The sequence below is a fragment of the Trichoplusia ni genome, chromosome 8 (genome assembly GCF_003590095.1).
Source record: "Trichoplusia ni isolate ovarian cell line Hi5 chromosome 8, tn1, whole genome shotgun sequence".
Classification (NCBI taxonomy): Eukaryota; Metazoa; Arthropoda; class Insecta; order Lepidoptera; family Noctuidae; genus Trichoplusia; species Trichoplusia ni.
The window spans coordinates 6,921,467-6,944,168 of record NC_039485.1 but is presented as its reverse complement, the minus strand read 5'-3'; the positions used below and the strand labels follow the sequence as shown (position 1 = coordinate 6,944,168).

The following is a 22,702-nucleotide window of genomic DNA, read 5'->3' as shown; positions in this document are numbered from 1 at the left end:
GAAGAAGGAAGGTTTTAAAAGGAGGTTTAAGTCAAATTCCGATAAAACAAGATACTGGAAAACATATTTAAAGCAAAGTCCAAATGTTCCTGTAAATGTATTCTTACTTATGCTAATCTATTGTGAATATTCCCCATTCAGTATTCGTAAGTTCTTTTATTTATAAAAACTCGGATTATCCTTGTAAGAAACAAAATATTTGAGTGGTCTTTAAGTTGGACTTACATGGACTGACAGCATCGTTTTCTTACGAAGCATAAAAATACAAATAAAACGTCCCTTTTCGAGTATCACGACTGCTAAGCTCCTCAAGCAGATCTGTTCCGAGGGTAAGAAGACACTCATGTCTCTATAACATAATTCGGTTAACAAGGGGGAAGAATCACAAATAAAATGTACCAGGGGCCGCCGTGACGCATCGTCGGATATCCGTGACCATCTACCGAGAAACTTAGACATTTATCGATGTATTTTATCGATGTAAATACGTTGACTAATGTCTTACGTCACACGCTTTCTTCGATCGCACAACCCTTGTCTCACCTCCCTACTACTCAACACTACCTACCCTCCTAACATTTATTTCACCGTATTTTTTTTTCTAAATGTTTACTGAACAAACATGTGTGTGTGCACTCTCAAATAATTCGCATGCACCATTTAAAACCTAAAAGCTTTTGCACAAATAAACAGACGGTTTATTTCCATTGCAATAATAAGGACAGAGTTTTTCTAAATAAGGTAATCTCATTTACTTCGAGGCTCTTATCTGAAGCAGATTTTTAAGATATTCTTGTTTTTCTTTTCATCTTATTTTAATGCAAAAAGTAGGATAAACGTAAAGAACTAATTAGCTGTTTTATTTTAGTCCCATCAATGTAATTATAATATTAAAAATAGAAATTAATTAAGTATGTAGTTAAGTTATGAAGTTGATGATAAAAAGGTCATAATTAATTAAACAAGGCATGAAACTATTTCAGTATGTATGATACTATTGTTCATTTTATTTGAAATAATATCTAGTAAGCATATTTAATAATACAACAAAACTTATTAGCCTCTACAATAAATGTATTTCTTAACTCGCAACTACTAGACAGTCCTTTAGTCTAAATTGATTTTTCTTTTCTAACCCAATCAACATTAAAGTTAGAAAGTTTTAAACGAATTAAGAAGTATTAAACTTAACAAGAAATGTTGGGAGATCTCGTTCAAACATAAACAGTAGCTCGCGCCAGAAAATAATTTCACCTAAACCTAATTATTCTTTCTGAGCAACTTGAAAATCTATTTTTGTCGTTTTATAACTTTAATAGCGTAAATTCAAAAGCGTTGATCCTCTTTTACTTGAAGCTCCTTTTTCAAAACGAATTATAAAACAAAGATTGAAAACAAAGTGAGTAAAAAGATGAAATGTAATAATAATTGTTATTCTGTAGAAAATTTCGTTTATTGAATTGACGCGATTCAAAGTGACGGCCGTGGAGGCTGGGAATTTAAACCATAAAAAAGCGGTCAAACGCGAAAGGTCTACACAAAATTACGTGCGGAAAATACGTAAAAACAACCCTAAAAAAAACAAATATAAAACTTTTTCAAAACAAAACGAACGTAAAACAAACAAACTTTATTCTTATCTACTTGTGTACGAAGTACCTTTACTTAAAACTAAACCATGTAACTTTGATACAAAATATATTTCGTGTCCTGGTTAACGGAAATAGGTCATCTATCTGCTCATTATTTTTATTAAATAAAATTACAGAAACTCAAATTGCTCGTTTTCTAGCGTAACTTAATAGGAGAAACTTTTTCTAAATTGGTTTTAAGGTTGTGGAACTTTTTTCATAAATCAGTTCTTCGTAATAACCCAGCGTATCTTAAAATTATCTTCGGTTACTTTACTTTTACTGCCGGCTATTTAAGCATGACACTTTTATTAGATATACAATAATTAATCTAATACTTTAGAAAATATTCCGTCTTTTATACCTTTTTAATCCTTTGGTTTAAGATTTGACAAACCTCGATCGGATTAGGCTGAGTTTAATTAGCAGTTTGTGAGGAAAATGCGGATTTAAAGCGTTTATAATTTATATAAACCTGGATTTGTTTGTTTACCAATTTAACCGCAGTTAACAACGAGTATTAGGGGTCGTGTTGTTAGAGAATATTGTCGTGATTATATACTATGTTTGGCAAACGGATTAGTGATCGCAGTATGTTGTTATTTTAGCGTAGAGGAGGATGCTGCTGCCCATTCGCTCGACATAATCCCTCAGTCGCCCTCTGCGAGCCTCACTACGGGAAATGGAAGAAGGGGAGGATTCTTTGTAGGCTATATTACTTCCGTAATAGATAACCAACGTAAAAAATACGTACTTAAATTCGTCTTATTTTATGTTTTGATTTATGGTCGTTTGCGGTGAAACCACAATTCAAGGGTTCTATAGCCAAGGGTAACCCTATCCTATTATTGGGGCTCCGCTGACTGTCCGTATATCCGTCTGTCTCCAGTCTGTACCTAGCTCATAAACTGTGATAGTTAGGATATGTCGCGACATAAAACATGTATAAAATGTAATCAGATTTATATTAAATCTAAGTGTATTGATTTCACTGAATGATATGTGGTCTGCTAATTCAAATAAAGGGGCGACTTCAGAATCAATCCACTTAAGAGTAAGTTGACAATTGGGCTGGAAGCGGCATGTTTACCCTCACAGTGACCCCGTGTCAACGCGGCTTGAGAAGTTGCGACCGTCACACTTAGATTCACGAAACTACTATTCGTACATCGGCCTTGTTAATTTTATATTAAAGCCGGCGAATTGTAACGTAGAAGTTAGCCAAAGTTTTCCCAACAGTGATTAAGTTAACATGAAATTGAGATGCGCTATTACTACCGACTATTTATTCCAATTTCTAAATGATCGTCTCGATGAACTTAAATAGAATAATACCAATAACATTTTTAACAAGGAAAGATTATTGATTTAAGCATTTTTCATTGCTCCGTCGTCCATTCAACCGGAACGGTTCCAGCTTATCTGCACTAACAGAGAAATGCATTAGACGCCACCCGTTTTATAAACGACTGCGTTGAAATGAACTCGTAAAAGTTATGAGTAACACGTGTCCCGCCGTCCCGCGTAATACCGTGATATAATATTTGGGTAGGCGCCGCATCCACTGCGCTCACTCGAGAATGTCAATTATTCATCCTCGCATCGATAATGGAACAATCCTGTCGCAGTCGCGGAGTGGGCCTGTCAACGCTAGACGTAATGGCATATACAGACTCATTCTACAAAAACCTTTCCCGCTTCGATGTTTGTGAGAAGAGTGTAATAATTAAATACTAAAGATTTAACACCGGCTTGTTAAATTTTTAATTGACTGTCTACATATTGATGTGTTACATATTCGTATAAATCACTGTACATTTATCTACGTGTCTATAATTTAAAAATGTTTGCTACTTGTATCGGAGCTAACTAATGGAAATATTTATCTTTATGGTTGTCGTTCTACTTTCACAACTTGACACGTTTAAAAATAATAAAGGATTTCTATTGTAAAAGATTTTAAATTTAAAGCAGCATACCAACTAGACAGTTTTTTAAATTAAGAAATCTCGTTACGGATAAAGGTCCTCGTTGTTTCAAATTTCTGTGAAGGTAAAATTTATACGTGTATAAAATAAGCTTCAGTACAAAACTGGCAATAAAGGCTTTGACAGGTTAAAACTATGCACAGTGGACACGCTTCGTTTTCGTTTGAGAGGTACGCAACAATACTGTAGAATTTAATCCGCACTCACACAGGGCCGGCTCCCGAATGTATCGTGTCATCTCACAAAACATTTATTCCTAGGATTGTATTTGTTTACTTTGATATTTATAAGGGACGGAGTTCTTTTACACGACCTTCATCATTTCGTAGTTTTATAGCCGGGATGTAAGATCAGCCAAAAATATATTCTTATCTATATCTACCGTAAAAGATTGGACAGAAAAAGTATTTTTAACTCTTTGTAAACAGTTTTCTATTACGATATAATTAAATACTGGCCCAAAATGAAACGCTGTAAGTGGTTATTATTTATGAAAAAGAGTGTTCCGTTTGTGATCTATCGAAATAATAAATAAAGTTTTTGGCCTTATTTTACGAATATAAAGGAAAATTGGTCTAAATAACACAACCTCACACTAATTAATAAACAACATATATTGTAATACATAACTGAAAATAAACGAATACTTTACGGAGGTGTTATTTTTAACAGCACTCACACTTTTTTAGTGTCAGTTATTTTAGATTATTAAATAAGTAAATAGTATTGTGGGCATTCCTCTCCTAAAATAGTGCTGGAGCAACATTAGAAACTATTTATAGTAACAAAATATTCTACTAATTCTGCCGTATGATATTAAAACTGTTTGGTTTGCAATAAACCTCATAATTATGATATCAAACTTTGTATTAACTAGAATAGCAATACAATATTCAAACTGAATTGTACTGAAATTTTGTAGTTTCAAACTAATCAATTATTAAAGTCAAAATGTCGAATCATTTGTCTGTTTAATACATGTCAGCGATGATAGAGTTCTTATTAATGAGGCTAATGTTCTAATTAATCACAGTAATTAGCTTTCAGTATTTAATAGTTCTGATACTAGTTTTGTAGGTAATATATTATTCATTCGGCGTGTTACATTAATGAGGGGTGTATTAAAGTAAAATGAAGCCGGTCGGCTATGTATATATGATTCCTTTATGACGAAACATAATAAGTCTTAGTAAGTGAATGAGGTGTTTTTGTAGTGAATCAAAAATGATTCGTAGTTTCGTCTACTAACACAGCAAGTGATGAAACAGTTCAATTTCCACATTATCTTGTTAAACAAAAAGCAAAAACCAGTATTAGCTATCGAGAGTAGGTATATATTGAAAGGAATTCCTTTCGTTTCATCCAAATTAAAATATAAACACGTAAATGAAGGTATTCAGCGCGTTCGGTACAAACTCGTAACAATTTTCATCTCGCTGTTGTATGCGTTCTACTTGTACTACTCCACTCCGACTAGTAACTGATTTACCTGACATGCGCGTAACTCGATTATACACACATACGAACAATTAAAACTTTTATTCATTCCGTCCTAGTTTCCTCTCAATTAAACTATGAAATAACTACACACTAGTTCACGCTATTTAATAACAATAAATGCTTCATAACTATGTAAAGTTGCTGGTAATTTGTAAAGTTTTTGTAACGACAAAAATACTTTATCAGGAATGAGTTGTTGAACCTTTTTTATATAATTTACGACTTTGTCTAGAAGCTTTATCAAAGTCTTTTCGGTCTAGTCTTCTAAGTGAATACCAGGTTCGTGAGTGAAGTCTGGTTAATGTATCGAGTCGTATAAAACGTTTTCTCTGAACGGAGAAAGCTTAAAATCTTTTCTTGTACTTTGAAATTCATGACTATAAAATTTCTAAAGGAATTTCCTTTTTAGTAAAGTGTTATTAGATAGGTACAATCGTAAGAAATCGATAACAGAACGACTGACTTGGCTGATGTCGAAAATAACTCATTATTTGTCAACACCTACAGCATCTCCTTTTTTTGTAATATTTACGAAGAATTTTCATTAAACTCGAAATAAAGTGTAAGAAATAGGTACTGACGCTTTGTCGGCAGAGTTATCTTGCTTTGTATTAAATGAAAAGTGAAGTCAGAATATTACAATAATGTTCTAATTACAGGTCGGGAATTACCTACCGGGCAAAATGTAGTGTCTGTAGCACCCATAGAAGTTCCCGATGGTAAGTAATTACATCATTTTTAAGAAACATTTTTGGTCTTTGAAAGCATAGGAAAACAACAAGATTTTTTAATAATTGTGAGTGCTTAAAGGGGCAGCTTATTGAAATTGACTTATGTAAGCTTCTGAAAATTGATCAAATTTCAAAAAGGCATATTTTCATATTTTTCACAACTTACAAGCTTTCAAAATTATGACTAAAGAGCGTATAATTTTTCTCTTGATAAACATGCGAAAAACATTGAAAATCGCTTTCAATTCTCTATTTCAGAAAATAAATGACACTGTATTAAGACCGAACAGGGTTCAAAAACTGAATACATACTAATACAACATATTATTTCCAATACAAAGACCAATAAAACCCCAACAACTCATCTTAAACCATGTCATGAGTAAAACCGATTATAAAATTCGAATAAAGCCCTCGTATTAGCTTGAAATATCGCTACTTATTGAGAATGTAAGTTCTTTAGTATATTGACGGTAAAATAAATGTGAAAAGGAGTTAACAGATAGACAGAACCTCTTTGGAGCGATTTGATATAAATTTATGTTGTGTACTTTAGTGATCCGTATCGATATTATATAAACAACAACAAGCAAATAAAATATTGGAACTGCAAAAACCAAAACACATTTCATTTGATGTTTCTTTGTTGTCACAAACAGTCAATAACCAGAGGTTTTAGAAAATATTGACTTTTGATTTAGTTTCAATTACGATATTTTCTCTTATTCTATATTATAATAATAGTTTTAAATGAATATTGTTGAAGAAAAAATCACATTTAAAGGGACATCAGTGCATTATTTTGAACAAATCTCAAACTAAATTTCTTATACAGGGAAACGTGTTGTACGATGCCCTTTAGCAAAATAGACTAACGATCTGCAGAAGCTAGCCACCACTAAATGGTATCTAGAAAGCAATGGGTGCAGTGACGCAAAGAAAGAGCTACGTCGTACAGTCGATTGCGATAGGTTGAATCGATCGACTGAAAATTCTCGGTAAATACCCCAGAAATTATCAAATTTATGCATATCTTTTATTTTATTTTGTTGTCTATTTTGTATTTCTACCGCAGGCCTATCGTAAACTGTAACATAATTGACGCAAGCCTAACTATCGGCCCGATAAGTTTTCAGAGGAAACCTGGATCGGATTTTAGGAGAATTTGATATGCATATTGGACCATGTAGTGGGATCTAAATATAACGTTTCCCAGCTATGAAACCCGCTATAGAATTTTGTATACGAAGCGTTAGCTAGTATAAATCATATTGCTACCGTAGCACGGTCCTTATTCATTTGTTTTGGTTGTGTAACAATTTAAACGCTGTGCTTACATCATAAGCACTTAACTAATCGGCTCTTCGTATTAATTTATTGTGGAGCTAAACTAAGTGTCCTCTGTTTTTATATAAGGAACAATTCTAGAATCTCTTTATTCTAAGCAAGTCAGTTTTTTTAATGGAACTTATTAATCCTATTGACAGGCGAAAGTCCACTCTCGTCGTCACTTTATTGAGTACTCTGTTTAGAACTACTTTACAGGTTCACACTAATTTAAAAAAGGATTTTTTGTCCGAGATAATTATTTTTACCCAGCTTTTCACCTTATGTGCTTTGTGCGTAACCACCAACTACATTAAAGACAATGTTTGCACTGTGTGCCAACTTAAGTGTATAAAACTAGATGTAATACCGGCTGGCCTGCAGGCGTGAACAACATTGAGGATTAGGAATGTAAGCCTGTTTGCTCGTGTTCGAGTGATCGGTGCCCAACGCGCCACGAACTATCCCTTAGAAAGCTAGCTTTATATTATATATTGTAGAACGTTTGACGGTGTATTGATCGATTGTCAAAGGAGGTTATATAGACTAAGACAATACGTACGATTGGCTATTTTGGAATATCGTAGCATGGACAACGGGCAACAACCCAAAGGGGTTGTTGTTAGAAGAGCCCAGAAAACTACACTGAAATTAAATGATGATACGTACGATGAATACTGTGGATGAATCTAGTCCAATTTTATATTTTTCACTGTTATTAAAGGTAACAAGCATATTCGCGTTTCAATGACTAACAATGTTACAAAAAAGAACAAAAATCCATTGCCGCCACGTATTATTATTTTATTTGTGTTATAAAATATTGTCACCGGCATAGAAATGGGGCATTATCCGCATTATACTCACCTTTCACGTGTTCAATAAAATACTTTGAAAAATAAATATTTTATTCAAAACCCCGTTACATAACAACGTGACCTGGAAATACGTGAACCAGCGACGTGTTAGGGCATTAAAATAACTGAAAAGGACCATTTTATTTACTTTAAGTAACCCGATTTAGTATAAATACATGATATATTCTGGCAAATAACACAGTTTATCTAAATCTCACGGACCCTTTTTGCGACCGCTAACTTTTTAGAGGTCGCCGCTTTAGATTGATGTTTTTTTAGCATTGTGCTTCTTATACATTATTTTGTCGGTGAAAGAGCGATACAGCGACAAACCGCTATTTGTCGTTGGTGGGCCGAGTATAAATCACGCAACCCTACAGCTAGGGTCACCATATATACGACCTATGTGTAGTCTGGTATTTATGCTACTTATCTTGGCCGCGTAAGGAAAACAATGATATATGTTTGTAGTAGAACCCGTTTCGACTAATGAGCTTAATTAATCATTCGGCACTTAAAAACCCGTAATACATTACAGTTGGTAATAAGTAATTTGCTTGTTCTACGACGACTTTTTAGCAAGACACCTGGCGTTATAAAATTACTCTCGTTTTCAAATAACTTATCATAGCCTACTTTAAAAATAACAAGTACAAAACGGGATGCCAATCAAGAAACCTCAAAACAAACAAAAAACTGTCGACAATATATTTTTTATCCAACTGAAATAGATAGAAAGTATCAAAACTATGCAAAAATAACATAAAACAGTCCGCTAATACGATCAGAGTGAGTTGGACACAGGCCGGCGCGACGGAATCGCGGCCGCGGCGGCAGACGCGACGGCACCACTCCTCATATCCCGACTCGTTTTACTTCCACTAAAACTTTTATAACAAGTAAACATGTTTGCAATCGTTACGTGAGTATTTATTGGACTATTCTTTCCAGAATCAATGTACCCGAGATTTGCTGAACCTATACCGAACGTGACGGTTACAATTGGCAGGGATGCTCTTCTTGCGTGCGTAGTTGATAATCTCAGGGGATTTAAGGTACTTTTACTAGAGCTTTAGAATACTAGTGTAGATATGTACGTAAGCAGGTAATTTTCCATATGAAACGTGTAATATTCTAGTTGAGTTCTCATTAATATTATTGATCTGGTAAGTATAGTAGACGTGATATCTGGTTTTCTTTCTGTTAGCGTACAAATATTAAATTCATAAATGTTTGTAGGTAGCGTGGGTGCGCATGGATACACAGACGATCCTCAGTATCCATCACAATATTATAACTCAGAATGCGCGCATCAGCCTCTCATACAACGACCACCGCTCGTGGTATCTACACATCAAGAACGTGCAGGAGGTGGACCGCGGCTGGTACATGTGCCAGGTCAACACCGACCCTATGCGCTCCAGGAAGGGATATCTGCAGGTCGTAGGTAAGTGCTACGATACCTATAGGTGATGAGTTACGACGAGCTGTAAAAACGCCATCAGAATCATTTCCGGAAGCAAAACGTCTAAGAAATACTTTGGTACAGCCAGCAACAGAAGTCAATTTAAATTATTGTTAAATGTATTTATTAACTATGTGAAGGGTCAAACCTATTTTATTACTTATTGGCACAACAGCAAACCCCCTCCATTGTGTGCTGACAGCAGTCGTTCCCAGAGGTAAAAAATTAAAATAGTCCCGACTCAAAAAACTCATACACTCAAAGACACATAGTCAGTCAAACTTACAACTCTCCTATTAGAAAAGAGCTCATTATCTTGAAATAGCTGAATTCATTTTGGCAGAACATGTCAAAGTACTAAGAACCATCGCCATTTCAGGAAAGCTTCCTTCAAAAAAAAATACCGCCTCCAAATAAATTCATCCGTTTATGAGCAGCGATGCCATGAAGAGACACACACATGGCGGTCGAATTATAACACCCTTTTTTTGCGGTAACTAAAAACTTGTAACTGACTTCTATTGCATACCCTACTGTACTTTTACTACGAGAAAATCTTATTTCCTCTACATTTTGTTTACCACAAAGAAATAAGTTCTTGTCTATTAGATAACAGATGTAATTATAATTTGAAATCTAATCGGGCCCTTGATACAACTTGAGTGGATTGGTAGGTATTGTGAAATCTTAGCACGCCATGCCAATAGCGTCAAACAAAGAACATTTTCCACATTTGGCAGGCTGACATGATAAGACGATCTTGGTTTAATTATTACAGCCAAATGTAATATTGAACAAAGGATATGTTTCATAGCTATAGAGCTTACTGACAATGTATATATCGTATTGCTTTAAAGAATGATTAATACGAGTACATTTCGATACATTTTACTTATTGAAATAATATCCGACAGTTTTCCCGCAACGCGATATCGATATTCTTCAATTGTAACTTTTGATGAATTCCCATATTTTTCCGACACCGCAAAATTGATATATTGGTGCCAATTAGATGTTTACAATACAGCATTTCCCTCTTAATAAGCACGACATTAATCCAACATTTTCAGTTAAAACAAAATACGATCCGAAACAAAACGCGAGCGTTATTTACAGGTACACGTATAATTTCATAAACCTGTCATTACATTCAATCAGTCATTTGAAAGTTAATTAATATGAAGCAGTGTTTTTGACAAAACGTTTACACAGTTTATTTGTTTACACAGTGCCCCCATCAATCATCGATAACATGACGTCAACGGATATGGTGGTGCGGGAAGGCTCCGACGTGACCCTGGTGTGTCGCGCCTCGGGCTACCCTGAACCCTACGTCATGTGGAGACGAGAAGACGGACAAGACTTTAATTACAACGGCGAATCAGGTAAAACAAATGTTCATCATCAAACCGACAGTACACTGCCCATAGTAAATCCCATTTCATGAATTTGGACAAAGTGTATAAAATATTCGAGAATAACGACAGATCGTTTATGAAATGTTCAGTCCAATGTGTTGTATATTTTGCTAGCGATCGATTGTAATTTAATATGTAAAATAATAACGTATTCGTCACGTTGTGATACTTCGTGAAAAAATTGCATATTTTTGTATCTATTGATTGTTCTGCAAAAATAAGGGATAAAGTAAGACATTCCCTATTGTATAGTGTTATTTTGCATTCTGTCCAAATACTCCGTCTTTCGGATCTAATTTCTAATTCAAGAATCAGTTCCTGTATAGTTTATTGGGTTATGAGAACTAAAACTAAACATTTGAACTTTGTTCGGTCGCCTTCAGAGCCCAAAAAAAATGTATCCGAAGTATATGTGGGCATAAACAGACCGATTCATGCAGAACAGAATTCAGAAGACTAAAAATCTTAACCCTAGCGTCAATGTTTATATTGGAAGCAGCCTCAATCACAAAGCGAGATATCAGTAATTATGAGACTATGAGAAGTACAAGATATAAAAATGACCTTAAGGCAGCTAAGAGTAGAACAGTTAAGTTTAAATCATCCATATTTGGTATGGGTGTGAAAATTTATAATAAATTGCCAGACTTTATTAAAACCACTGAAACATTAGCTACTTTTAAATACAAACTTAAAAAACTACTGATACAGAAAGCATATTATACAATTAATGAATTCTTTAATGACAAATGTCTGGACTGAAATTTATTTAATGGTATTATGATAATGAAAAGTGTTAGTTATTGTTTAATGTATTTATCTGTAATGTAGTGGTAATGAATATTATATTGCCTTGACTATTTTGTACACTTGTCATGACGATTTATATTATTGTTATTTTTATTTATTCTATTTCTTTTTTTTTTTTGACATCAATTAAAGTCAAATGTTTTTGACTAAAATTTATTTAATATGACGTTAATGATGCAATAATTATGACAAATACCAATTGATTTTCATACTTAATTTATTTTCTCTAATGGTTATTATGTTACTTTAATGATTTCATTTTGTTTTTCTTTTGACAAGTATTTGTAAATTTTAAAGATTGTACACCACATGGGTATGTTACAGTGATACTTTGTTATAACACTAATTTTAAGAGCTGAATTTCCACCTGTGACAAACAATAAATAAATCTTGAATCTTGAATCTTGAATCTTGCCTAAAGACGATTTATTCAAACGCCAACGTTAGACATGGAATTTCGCTTCGATTCAATTTACCTAAATTAAAATTAGTTATGCAATTTCAAAACTTTCATATAGTTAGCGGAAGCAATATTATGTTATGAATATAGCAGAGAAATTCGTTATAAATACTTCGAATTGAGAGTAAATAGCTTTCAATTACCTCCAAAGTTCTGCTATATGTGGAACAAAACTTTCGCAACTGTCATTTGGAACACATTAAAACAATGAACATTTGAGTTGTGTCTACAATTCGTTATTATTTGTCCCTGTCAGTTGTTCTTCTCTAACAAGCTATTTTCCTGTCATAATTAAAATATTGTTTATGGAACCTATTTCAATTTTATAGTTGAATATTCTTAAGGCTCATTAGGAAACTTATTTGAAATATCACAATAATTGTTGGAATGGACTGCACTGATAGCTGAAGTCGTTGATGGGTTGAAGTTGCTTTATCAAAATCGCGTGATGTGTCGCGGGTTCGATCCCTGCATGTAAACTAGCATTTTGTGTTTCACGAAAGCTTGACCTGAGTCTTTGTGCATGTGACTCTAATGTTTGTGAAATGTAAAATCCCCTCGACACCACGAATAATGGTTCTCTCTAAGTTTTGAAATTAATGTTTCACGAGCGTTTTATCAACATTATTCGATGCTCATTTGATCACCACATTATATACCGATAATATATCGTATCCACGTCACTATAATAACTGATACGTTCTGATTTGTTGGCAGTTAGCGTTGTGGATGGAGAGACATTGACAATAACAAAGGTGTCTCGGTTACACATGGGAGCGTACCTTTGTATCGCATCTAATGGGGTGCCACCTTCGATTAGTAAACGGATCATGCTCATGGTACAATGTGAGTATTCCTTGCTACAAGAGGCCTACCACCTCTCAAAACAATGTTGAAGAGAGACGACGCTCTACACCGCGTAGCATGCTGTCTCTTTCCCACAACTCATATAATATTACTTTAAGAGGTGACAGTAGGCCCCTTGGTTTCACTAATACGTGAAATAGACATCACTTGTAATTACAGTTGTGTGGTGTGTATTGGAAGCATCAGTGAATTTACTCTGCAGATAAGCTGTTATTCCGGTGTTTGTGTTTAACTATGTTTATTTAGGTTAATATACGGGTGCGAAGCTGTGTGTCTGCATTGTACCTGCAATTGTTTTAATAAATAAATAAATTCAAGGTTGTGTAACATGATAAAAGTGCAAATAGGTTGAAAAAGCAAATTTACCAAAAATTTTGCGTCTATCACAATTGTAATCGTAGCAACCATTGCTTAGGCTCAGTTTTGAGTTAGAAGTACATCATCGTGTTTTTACGTTGCTAGGTAAACTATCGAAATACTGTTCTCAGACAGCGGAGCCTTAGTAATAGGGTTCAATTTTGCCATTTGAGTAAACAACTAAAAAAATTAAGCAAAGCTTTAACTTTAACGATTAAACACTTTAACGTTTTCTAAAATTTCAATAAAAGTACTAGGTACATACTACATTTCCGTTTCTTTGAAATTGAGATCAAGCAACGGGTGCTACGGTCTAAAAATTAATGGTTGATCAATTCCTCTTTGCTAATAGTTTTCTCCTATTTAAAAACTATAATGTTGCTACACCGACTCGCACTTGACCGGGTTTGTATCACACATATTGATACACGTAATAGCTCACCACTTACACTACACTACTATTGATTGCCTCAACCAATTCAAATTACCTATCTTTATTGTCTGCCTATTACATGAGCCAGAATTGAACGGGACCAGCTTATGTTCACATCGTTATGTAATCACGAGGACTTCTAATTTTATTTGATTACCTATCATCGTTATATTATGTTTGCATTTTGTATGAACAAGGTTGTTTTTTTGTGAACCTTTCTGGTTCTCTAGTCAAGTGATAGTTCATCAAATATTAGCGTATTTAAAAAATGCTGAATAGGGATGATGACTTATTTTTTAATGTCTCTCTCGTGTCTCTAATAGTTAATGAGTCTTACGTACGTTTTTGGCTCGCTAGCATAAATTCATCAAATTATTGACGTCACTTCTGTGTATAAATGCGAAGTCGTTACGTCACAAGCTCTTGAAAAACTCCTGAAGTAAGAATAAATACAATTTATCTTTGATCATTTTCATACTCCAGATAAGAAAATAATACGTGTCTATTTTCAATTATGTATCTGAACACTAAAGGGATTTTTACTTTTTATAGTCGTTCATCCAGTCAGCCTCTTGTATGGAAATGACATTGCGTGTCGTTTAGTCATGTGACTGATACCTGTAATTTTCATACATTAAATTCTATCAACGCAATCATCTATTTCTTTATTTAAATTCTGTAAGTGAGTCACTTAAGTTTGTTTTCACCTTAAGGAACTTCATGAAATCAGACACTGAGGGATAATTAGATCAAGAAATTTTAGATCGTTTGAAACCGGGCTTTCCTTTTAGCCTCTGGTTATATTCTTGTTTAAGATAAAATTGTCTCTTCAGATAGATCCTATTACCATTTTTTAATGAAATGATATAATATAACCAAAATATTAGGAATAAATTTTACTTAGTTATAGTTAATTAACAGGTGATAGGAAAATAAATATTTTAGAAAAGGACAGCAATTAGTATGTAACGGAATCACAGTACACCGTCACATGAACATGAGCTGCCATATATATATATATATATATATATACAGGTATCTTACCTATAACAATGATCGAAAACAAAATATAAAATACTTTCTTTACATAGTAGACCAAGGAGTTTATTACAATTCTTCATCCAACAGTTCCCCCGATGCTGTCAATACCCAACCAGTTGGAAGGAGCATACATCGGGCAGGACGTGACTCTGGAGTGCCACACGGAGGCGTATCCCTCCTCCATCAACTACTGGACCAATGATCGTGGAGACATGATTATTTCTGGTGAGAATTGTAGATTACGGAGTTTCAAGCTTTAAGATAAAGAGTTTTGCAGTTTATTAGTAATGTAAAGCGCATCATTGAAGTAAACAATTGTAAACTGCTTAGTAGGTACTAGTATAAATTTATGCAAATTTCATTTCCGGATCGAATCTAAATGTGTACATATATGACAACTAAAAATCAAATGCATGATAAAGAAAATAAACTGATCAATATTTCATCCCATTGACTTTTCATAAACTGAAGCTAATACATCGAACATCAAAGGGCTATTTTGTATATCTTTAATATACATAAACCCTTAAGGTTAAAGTAAAAGATTTAGAGGTATCGCTCGGTATGTTGAAAAACATATTTACCACAGATCTGAAACTAGTCACAAAACTTGTATAAAATTATGTGATAACTCAACTATGATAACACTTAACAGACAAATAGCTTTAAAAATAGAAATTTAAAGAAAAGCCCCAAAAGTGCTTTAAGAATTAAACGTCACTATTACTCTTTTTTATTGAAAGGCATAAAACGATTCGTTAAAAGCCCTTTTTGTTTAAAAAATTCAGTCAAGAATTGAAACGCAAAGTGCCTCTTTAACTTATAATAGAACTTTATGCATTATAAACGAGTGCCATATTTTATTCGAAGCAATAGTTTCAATAAACTTTTAATGGTCTAATTGAAGTACCGAGAATGCACCAAACCGAGTTCGAGCTAACAATAAGCGCCAATATTATCAAACGGTACACGATATCGAACATTTATCATATTGGCATAAATAACATGCGTTCCTGTCAAGTAAGGCATCGTCCGATTGTATCACTGATTTATGACTTCATAATGAAAATAGTTTCCCTTGTATCTGAGCTAACGAACGAGGTGTAGTCGAATACGTTCCGAATGTACTTAGTCATGCGCGAATAGAAAATACTTGTATAATGAAATACTTTGCTATTTCCACTTCAGCTCAACAACACGATTGATAAATAAGTCGAATAACAACTTCCGAATCAAAAACTTTTTGCTCGATTCTTTTTGTTGGTCGCTTTCGTTTGCCTTCTATCGAGCCAGTACGGCAACGGTATTTTTCTTTCTTTGAAAATAGGAACGTATCCTCATAATTTAGAATGGATTTTCAAGATTGCGATTATTCCAGCGTTAATGGAACGCTGCTATTTGTAATTGAAAAATAATACTCCCGCTTTAGTGTAAAATAAATTTCATCAACATCTAAACCACCCAGTTTTTTCGCAAAACAACTCACGAAAGTTCATTCAACGTCAATCTATTTTTAAATAAAAAGTTATTGTTTTAAAAACTATCAAATTTATTTCATTCAGCATTATTCAAAATATGAAAATAGTGAATCCGCATCGGTTATTCTTCGAATATCATATTTCTGGTATGAACGTCCCAGTTTAGAAGTAGAGCAACTTATTAAATAGGTTATTGGAGTTGATATCTTTTAAACTATTTTATGGTAACTTTATAGCAAGCAGAACTCGGAGTCGTACGTGCAGAGATAAAACTGAGCTAGTAACAACTCTTCTTTGATTTTACTATTGTAAGGAAATATATGCAAATGTATTCAATTGTTTTTCTGTTTACGTAATATCACATACAGGTTTTATATTTAAGTAGAAATGGAAATTATAGGGGGCAAGTACGAGGCGTTCCCGATGGACAGCGGCTACAACAAGTTCATGATGCTCAAGATTAAGAACATCACGAAGGACGACTTCGGCTTCTACAAATGCATAGCCAAGAACTCTCTGGGCGAAACGGACGGAATCATCAAACTCGATGGTAATTTTTCAACATTAGTAGATTGATTTAAAACGGCCTCCGTCGGGGGGAGCGATTGAAAGCGGTGAAAGAATCGTAAAAACAAACAACCTTTTTTACGATCTTTGGGAATTCGGAAGTGTGGGAAAATCACACAAAACTGCCTGTCAATTATCGACAAAGCTTTTGGAGTCGAGTTTTCAAAAAAAAACAGAAGCACTCATTGTTTATGTGTTTACTTTGTACTTGGTGGGAATTGATTGATTCCGGAATTTTCTTTCTCAAAGGCAGTTTATTTATGGGTATTATTTCTATAATTAAAATTGCCATGTACAAGTTTTGATTTAGAGGTGTACTACAAATAAGTACTTTCAAATTTCTCGATCTATTTACTCGATAGATATTATAAATTTAAGTAACCAACACTAACTGTATAACATTTTAAATAACCTAGATATGAAATTGATACTAAAACCTTTTCACAGAAATTCCGGCTCCACCATCCGCTTTTACAACGACACAAAAAACGGTATTAGACAATCAGACCAACAGAAAAAAAGGTATGATTTCATTTCACAACCTTCATTTTGATTTAAAAATAAAGGTATTTTACACAATTAATTATTGTTTCGACAGGCTTGCCGCAAATCATTCAGAACAGTGACGCAATCAGTTCGAATTTCCAAGGTGAAATGTACGGTGAACAGCTAAGTGACTTCGGTAAATATTTTATCGATTTTAATTAGGACAGACTGGAATTTACCCATTAAGTATTTCATAATTCCAACAACGTTGGCTTTGATACCTTATTTTCAAAAGGGTTCAAGAAAATTAAGTGGAACCCTACAAGTCAGAAATTTTATTAAAAATAAAAACCTAGCTATTCAATAGGCTTCCAAGAACTTCCCTTGTTTCGTTTAGTATGTGGTACCTATTTGCCTACATTTTCTGGAAACCAAGAGTTGGAAATAAAATAACCTAACCTAATGTTATACCGGGTATGCTATAATATAAGGTTTTCAGATAAAATTCTACATTAAAATTCATAGGTTCAGATAAGTTACGTAACATAGTTAGGCATAGTTTGGGGGCAAAATATTTTATGGAGAAATATAGACGTACAAAATTATTTCACTAACTCCAATATTTAGATAATGCATGAAATCAAATTTTATACTGAATATTACAAGTTGACAAGCGTAACGACTTTCCCATTTAGCCGTCGCAAAGAAGCTTTATTATTAAAGCATCCATTTCAAAAGTCAAGTTTCTGACAGGCTACTTACTTTAACAGGAAACAATTGCCGTAGAAAATGTTATCATTTTATGTAACAATTGATAGGATCAAGCTCGATGAAAATGTACCGTAATTTTTGTTTTATTTTTCAGATGACGATTTGGAAAGTTCATCGAATAATAACAAAATAAGTTGTTTGTTAACCTACGTAGTCATTTCTCATGTGATACATACAGCTAGGCATGTTTTACTTTCTTGATATTAATTGTTTAATGAATATTTATTTATTTGTTGCTACGTTTTTGTTAATAATTTCTTAAGCTGAACAGACAATAAATTTTTGCTATATTTATAACTTCAGTTTAGTTTTACGCTGTCTGTACACAACTTTATGAATGAATTTAGTAAATCGGATGAACAGAGATACTTAAATTTCTTTTCTGTCGGTCATAATTCGTATGACATATTACGAATCGAGGTTAAAGTCAAGTTATTGTGTTAGAATGTCTATTATTATTAAGGTCATTATGAATATAATTTATACTTATTTTATTAAATAAGGCTAGGTGTCAGTAAATGTAAAGAATTTGTAAATTGAAGGACTAATTTTATTACTAAGGCCTACGTGTCCTAGTTTCGCTTAGTTGTCAACGTATTTGTACACAAGTTTTTCTACTACATCGATTTTATATAAAGCGCCTAGAGTCTAGAGGTACCCTATAACTGTCCATTGAACATGTATGTAGATATGTAATTTCTGGTAAAAGATTTAGTCGACGTATACCTAACGAATTATTAATACGTAAACCTACTGTGCTTTGGTAGTTTATATCTGGTCGATATTCTTTACCCTTCATAATGTAAGGCTTATTTCTAATTTAATTTTATTGTAAAACTTGTATAAATAAGTTGCTTAATGTAATATACCACTAGTAAAATAGGGATAGAAAATTTTTGTGATGATTTACATGATGCTACAAAACGGAACTGCCAAATACCTAAATGTGTAAAATACGAAAATAAAACGAAGCTTGAAATGTTGTTTTTATTTAATTTTCCCTTACATAAATGTACTGAGAGTTTATTTTACAAAACTGATGTGTATTAAAACAAAGTTTTCGTCTGCGCTTGAAGCTGCATTTCTGTAGAATCAAACAAACACTGCGAATGAAACTACGAAAATTCGGGATAGGCTTGGCTCTATTAATTCCGCATGTCGAAATTTGTTGGCAGGCTCGCACGTCGGTAAAACTATAACTGAATGGATCATGGCTGCTATTCAACATTTAAGCATGTTATAATTAATGCGAAACTTTATTAAATTTTAAAACTTTCTATTCAAATATACGTTGCTAGGTAATTTAAAAAACACAAAATTTTAACTCTGCCATGTATCTATATTTTGGAAATATGTAAATTCGTCCGCAAAAATAAAAACTTCTTTACCACAAGGGAAAATAAACAACAAAAGTACACACTACGCCATAAAAATAGATTAAATTTACCAGATTCTAGATTAAAAATACATTCAACAAGCACACACGTAATGTCGATAAAAATATACAACAAACTTCCAGAAGTAATAAAGAATGAAATGAAATTAAACCTCTTTATAATTAAACTAAAACAATTCTTGCTAAATAAATGTTATTATAACGTAAACGAATATTTAAATGAGAAATAATAAAATGATTAGAATAATAATTATTAAATAAGACTGAATAAACCTCTCTTCCTCTCTCCTATTTTTACTTTTACTTCTACTTTGCTGTGCCCGACAGGGTCCATGATGATCTCATATTTTATAATTTACCACCTAAGAAACACATTGTGGAATGCAATAAATGATTGAGTATTGAGTATTGAGTATTGGAGTATTTGAGATATTACGCTAACCCAAGGTCTTAAATTCTGAAAATCTTCTAAATTGTCTCTGATTAATTATAATATAAATCTCCTATGACCTCACTTACCAGTACACTGTTTACTTGCAAGTGACATAACAAGCCCCACTTTAATTTTTGTTGCGTATTATCTTCTTACTTTTTATTGAAATCATTTAAAAATAACGTTAATTTTACCTTATCTCTCGACTATAGTTTGGTACTCTGTTTTTTTAAAACATACCCTTACGATTACGATGAGCAATTCTGCTTACTTACAACAAGAAACTCTTGCTTTTATCAGTATTATAATCACAAAGTAAATACTGGTTAACATGAATTTTGTATAGAGAAAGACGTTTCTCCGACAGATTGATTGATACATTAATTACATGAAGAATAAACTTCACGAAACTTAGACGATATCCTTTAATGCAAAACACGTACATTTCGCTTCTCAGAAGTTTCTCAATAATTGTTTACCTTCCCAAGTCAAAATCTATAATCCTGGTTTACAGAAATTAAAAATAAACAGACCGAAGTTTGTTCTTAGTATTACTTAATTAAGTATTCGTTATTATTTGTACTTATTTAAGATTTTAAAGTTCCATATTAATTTCAAGAGTTTCTTAATTCTGAATCTTGTCTTATCAGAATTTAAGTTGTGGTTAAGTAAAAAAAAATTAATCTTGTCAGTTAAAACTCTATGATAATACAAGGACTGCTGCATAGACACGTTATTTCACACGCCTACATTCACAAAGGTACAAAACTCGACTCATAAAATATAAGTGTTTTAAGCGCATCCATTTTTGATCACGCCTTTCGGAAACAACATCAACGGCAGAGTGTCCGCGCCATATTTTTTCATTTTATTTCCATAGAACTTAGTGTACGTTGAAAATGGACGAAGAACGACTCGGTCGAAGTGGCCATCACTATTAATATGTAACGTGGCACAATCTGGTGCACTGCCCTTTACCGAACAATCGATATTTTACTTGGGGTCGCTTCCACCCATCTTAAAAGCTGAGTTTCGCAGAACTAAGTTCACTGTGATCCAAGTTAAAATTGTTCACTTAAATTACGTTCAAATGTCATGGTCGAACACTACTAACAATATTAGTAATTTTTACATCAAAATTAGAAGATAATAATATGATCTTAGATCAACACTTTCAAATAAGATACGATAGCTTTAATGTATACCCTGTTTATGTTGATAACATGCAAATGTCATGGAACTCAGTGATATACTAGAACCGAGATAAGCGACCACTGATCGTGCACGCTAAATCCGCCCTTAGTAATTTACTACGTTCGAGTTCTTACTCTTGAATTTCCAATAACATTGAAAAACATCTATAAGGATTGTGTAACATTGTTTGCACTTTTTAATGCTTTTTGATTTATAAATATGTATTAAGGAATGGGATTGAAGATCAACCCAAGCGTTTCATTAATTTAATACTTGGTTAGAGTGTCTTACTCTGTTTTTTCTTAGTTTAAAATTAGTTGTGTGGTATACAGTACAGGTAGTTGTACTTACCTGTAAAATTAATTGCGAAAGGTTAGAGTTAGAAGAGAATGGAATGTATTTCATTGCTGGACATAGGATACGTGAAAAGGAATATGACAAGAAACCTATTGTAATCCGACAGTGCGTCAACAATAAAATCCAGATAGAAATTGCTCATTTGTAATTCTTTGACAATCTTCTGGTTACAATAATACATACCATATGCTGTTTTATCAGTTACGTGTTAACTTGTTACGCATTTAAGGAAGCCCCATGTAGCAGTTGTAATATTCCGAGAAGTAGGTGCGTAAGGAAACGGTAGAAAAATATAGTAATTGAAAGATTATTTATCATTATTTACTAGAATACAACATATAAAGTCTTACTTCTAATTGTATAAAGTTTAGCTTCAATTTTTTTCCGTTTTTTAGCATTTTATAATTTCGTTTCCTGTGTGCAAAAGACGTTAGCTTTTAAGTGGTTGTCGAAAATTCCCAATGTGTTCATATGTTTAATAAGTAAACACAAATTAAAGTGTAAACCATCGTTGGTTAATAAATAAACAAAGAATGCGTCACATAGATAAGATAAATCTTCGTAGGAACTTATTGGTCAGTGACCTCAGTAGCTTAGTTGGTAAAGCAACTGGCGCGTATAGCCAGTAGTCATAGGTTCGAGTCCTGTCTAATGTTTTTTTTATTGTTTTTGCTTTATATTGTAGATGCAATACAAAGAATTGCAAAAAAGAAAAAAAAGAAAATAGCAACGCCATTTTTTTTTATAATAATAAAAAAAAAATATTTCTCATTATCACACAATGTTGAATAAACGAGTTCAACAGATAAAAATTTGTTTACTATAAAGATTCACTTAACTGTTATCGGCAAAACAAACAAACAGATAATTAAGTACTTAATAAATTAACTCATTAAGTAATCTTTTAACAGGAAATTAATATAAATTACTTATGGAGTAATTTATAAGTACAATGACATCGTTATGGCAAACAAACGTTAAGGCCAAGTTACACAATGCATTCCTAGAGGAGAAATAGTTGTTTTTCAATCAACCCGAATAATAAAGTATTTCTTAACAAAAATCTTTTGATTACAGTCAGACAAATGGACAGCTAAAACTAAAAAAGGTTATAAAAAGAATAACACACTTAAAAT

The 22,702-nt window shown here is 33.0% G+C and overlaps 1 protein-coding gene across 4 annotated transcripts in view; it reads left to right on the top strand.

Annotated features, from left to right (window-relative positions):
• Positions 1 to 19,168, top strand: part of LOC113496417 (lachesin-like) — an 84,889-nt gene extending 65,721 nt beyond the window's left edge. For 2 of the 4 annotated variants that reach the window (XM_026875615.1, XM_026875612.1), the window contains exons 2-11: positions 5,779 to 5,838; positions 8,985 to 9,088; positions 9,273 to 9,480; positions 10,728 to 10,883; positions 12,904 to 13,032; positions 14,972 to 15,109; positions 16,748 to 16,912; positions 17,377 to 17,451; positions 17,528 to 17,611; positions 18,281 to 19,168. In XM_026875615.1, coding sequence (XP_026731416.1) covers positions 8,990 to 9,088; positions 9,273 to 9,480; positions 10,728 to 10,883; positions 12,904 to 13,032; positions 14,972 to 15,109; positions 16,748 to 16,912; positions 17,377 to 17,451; positions 17,528 to 17,611; positions 18,281 to 18,387 — 1,161 coding nt within the window. In that variant the 5' untranslated portion in view covers positions 5,779 to 5,838; positions 8,985 to 8,989 and the 3' untranslated portion in view covers positions 18,388 to 19,168. The remainder of the gene's footprint in view (positions 1 to 5,778; positions 5,839 to 8,984; positions 9,089 to 9,272; positions 9,481 to 10,727; positions 10,884 to 12,903; positions 13,033 to 14,971; positions 15,110 to 16,747; positions 16,913 to 17,376; positions 17,452 to 17,527; positions 17,612 to 18,280) is intronic. The other 2 variants (XM_026875613.1, XM_026875614.1) reach the window with 2 other exon arrangements.
• Positions 19,169 to 22,702: the final 3,534 nt, after the last annotated feature.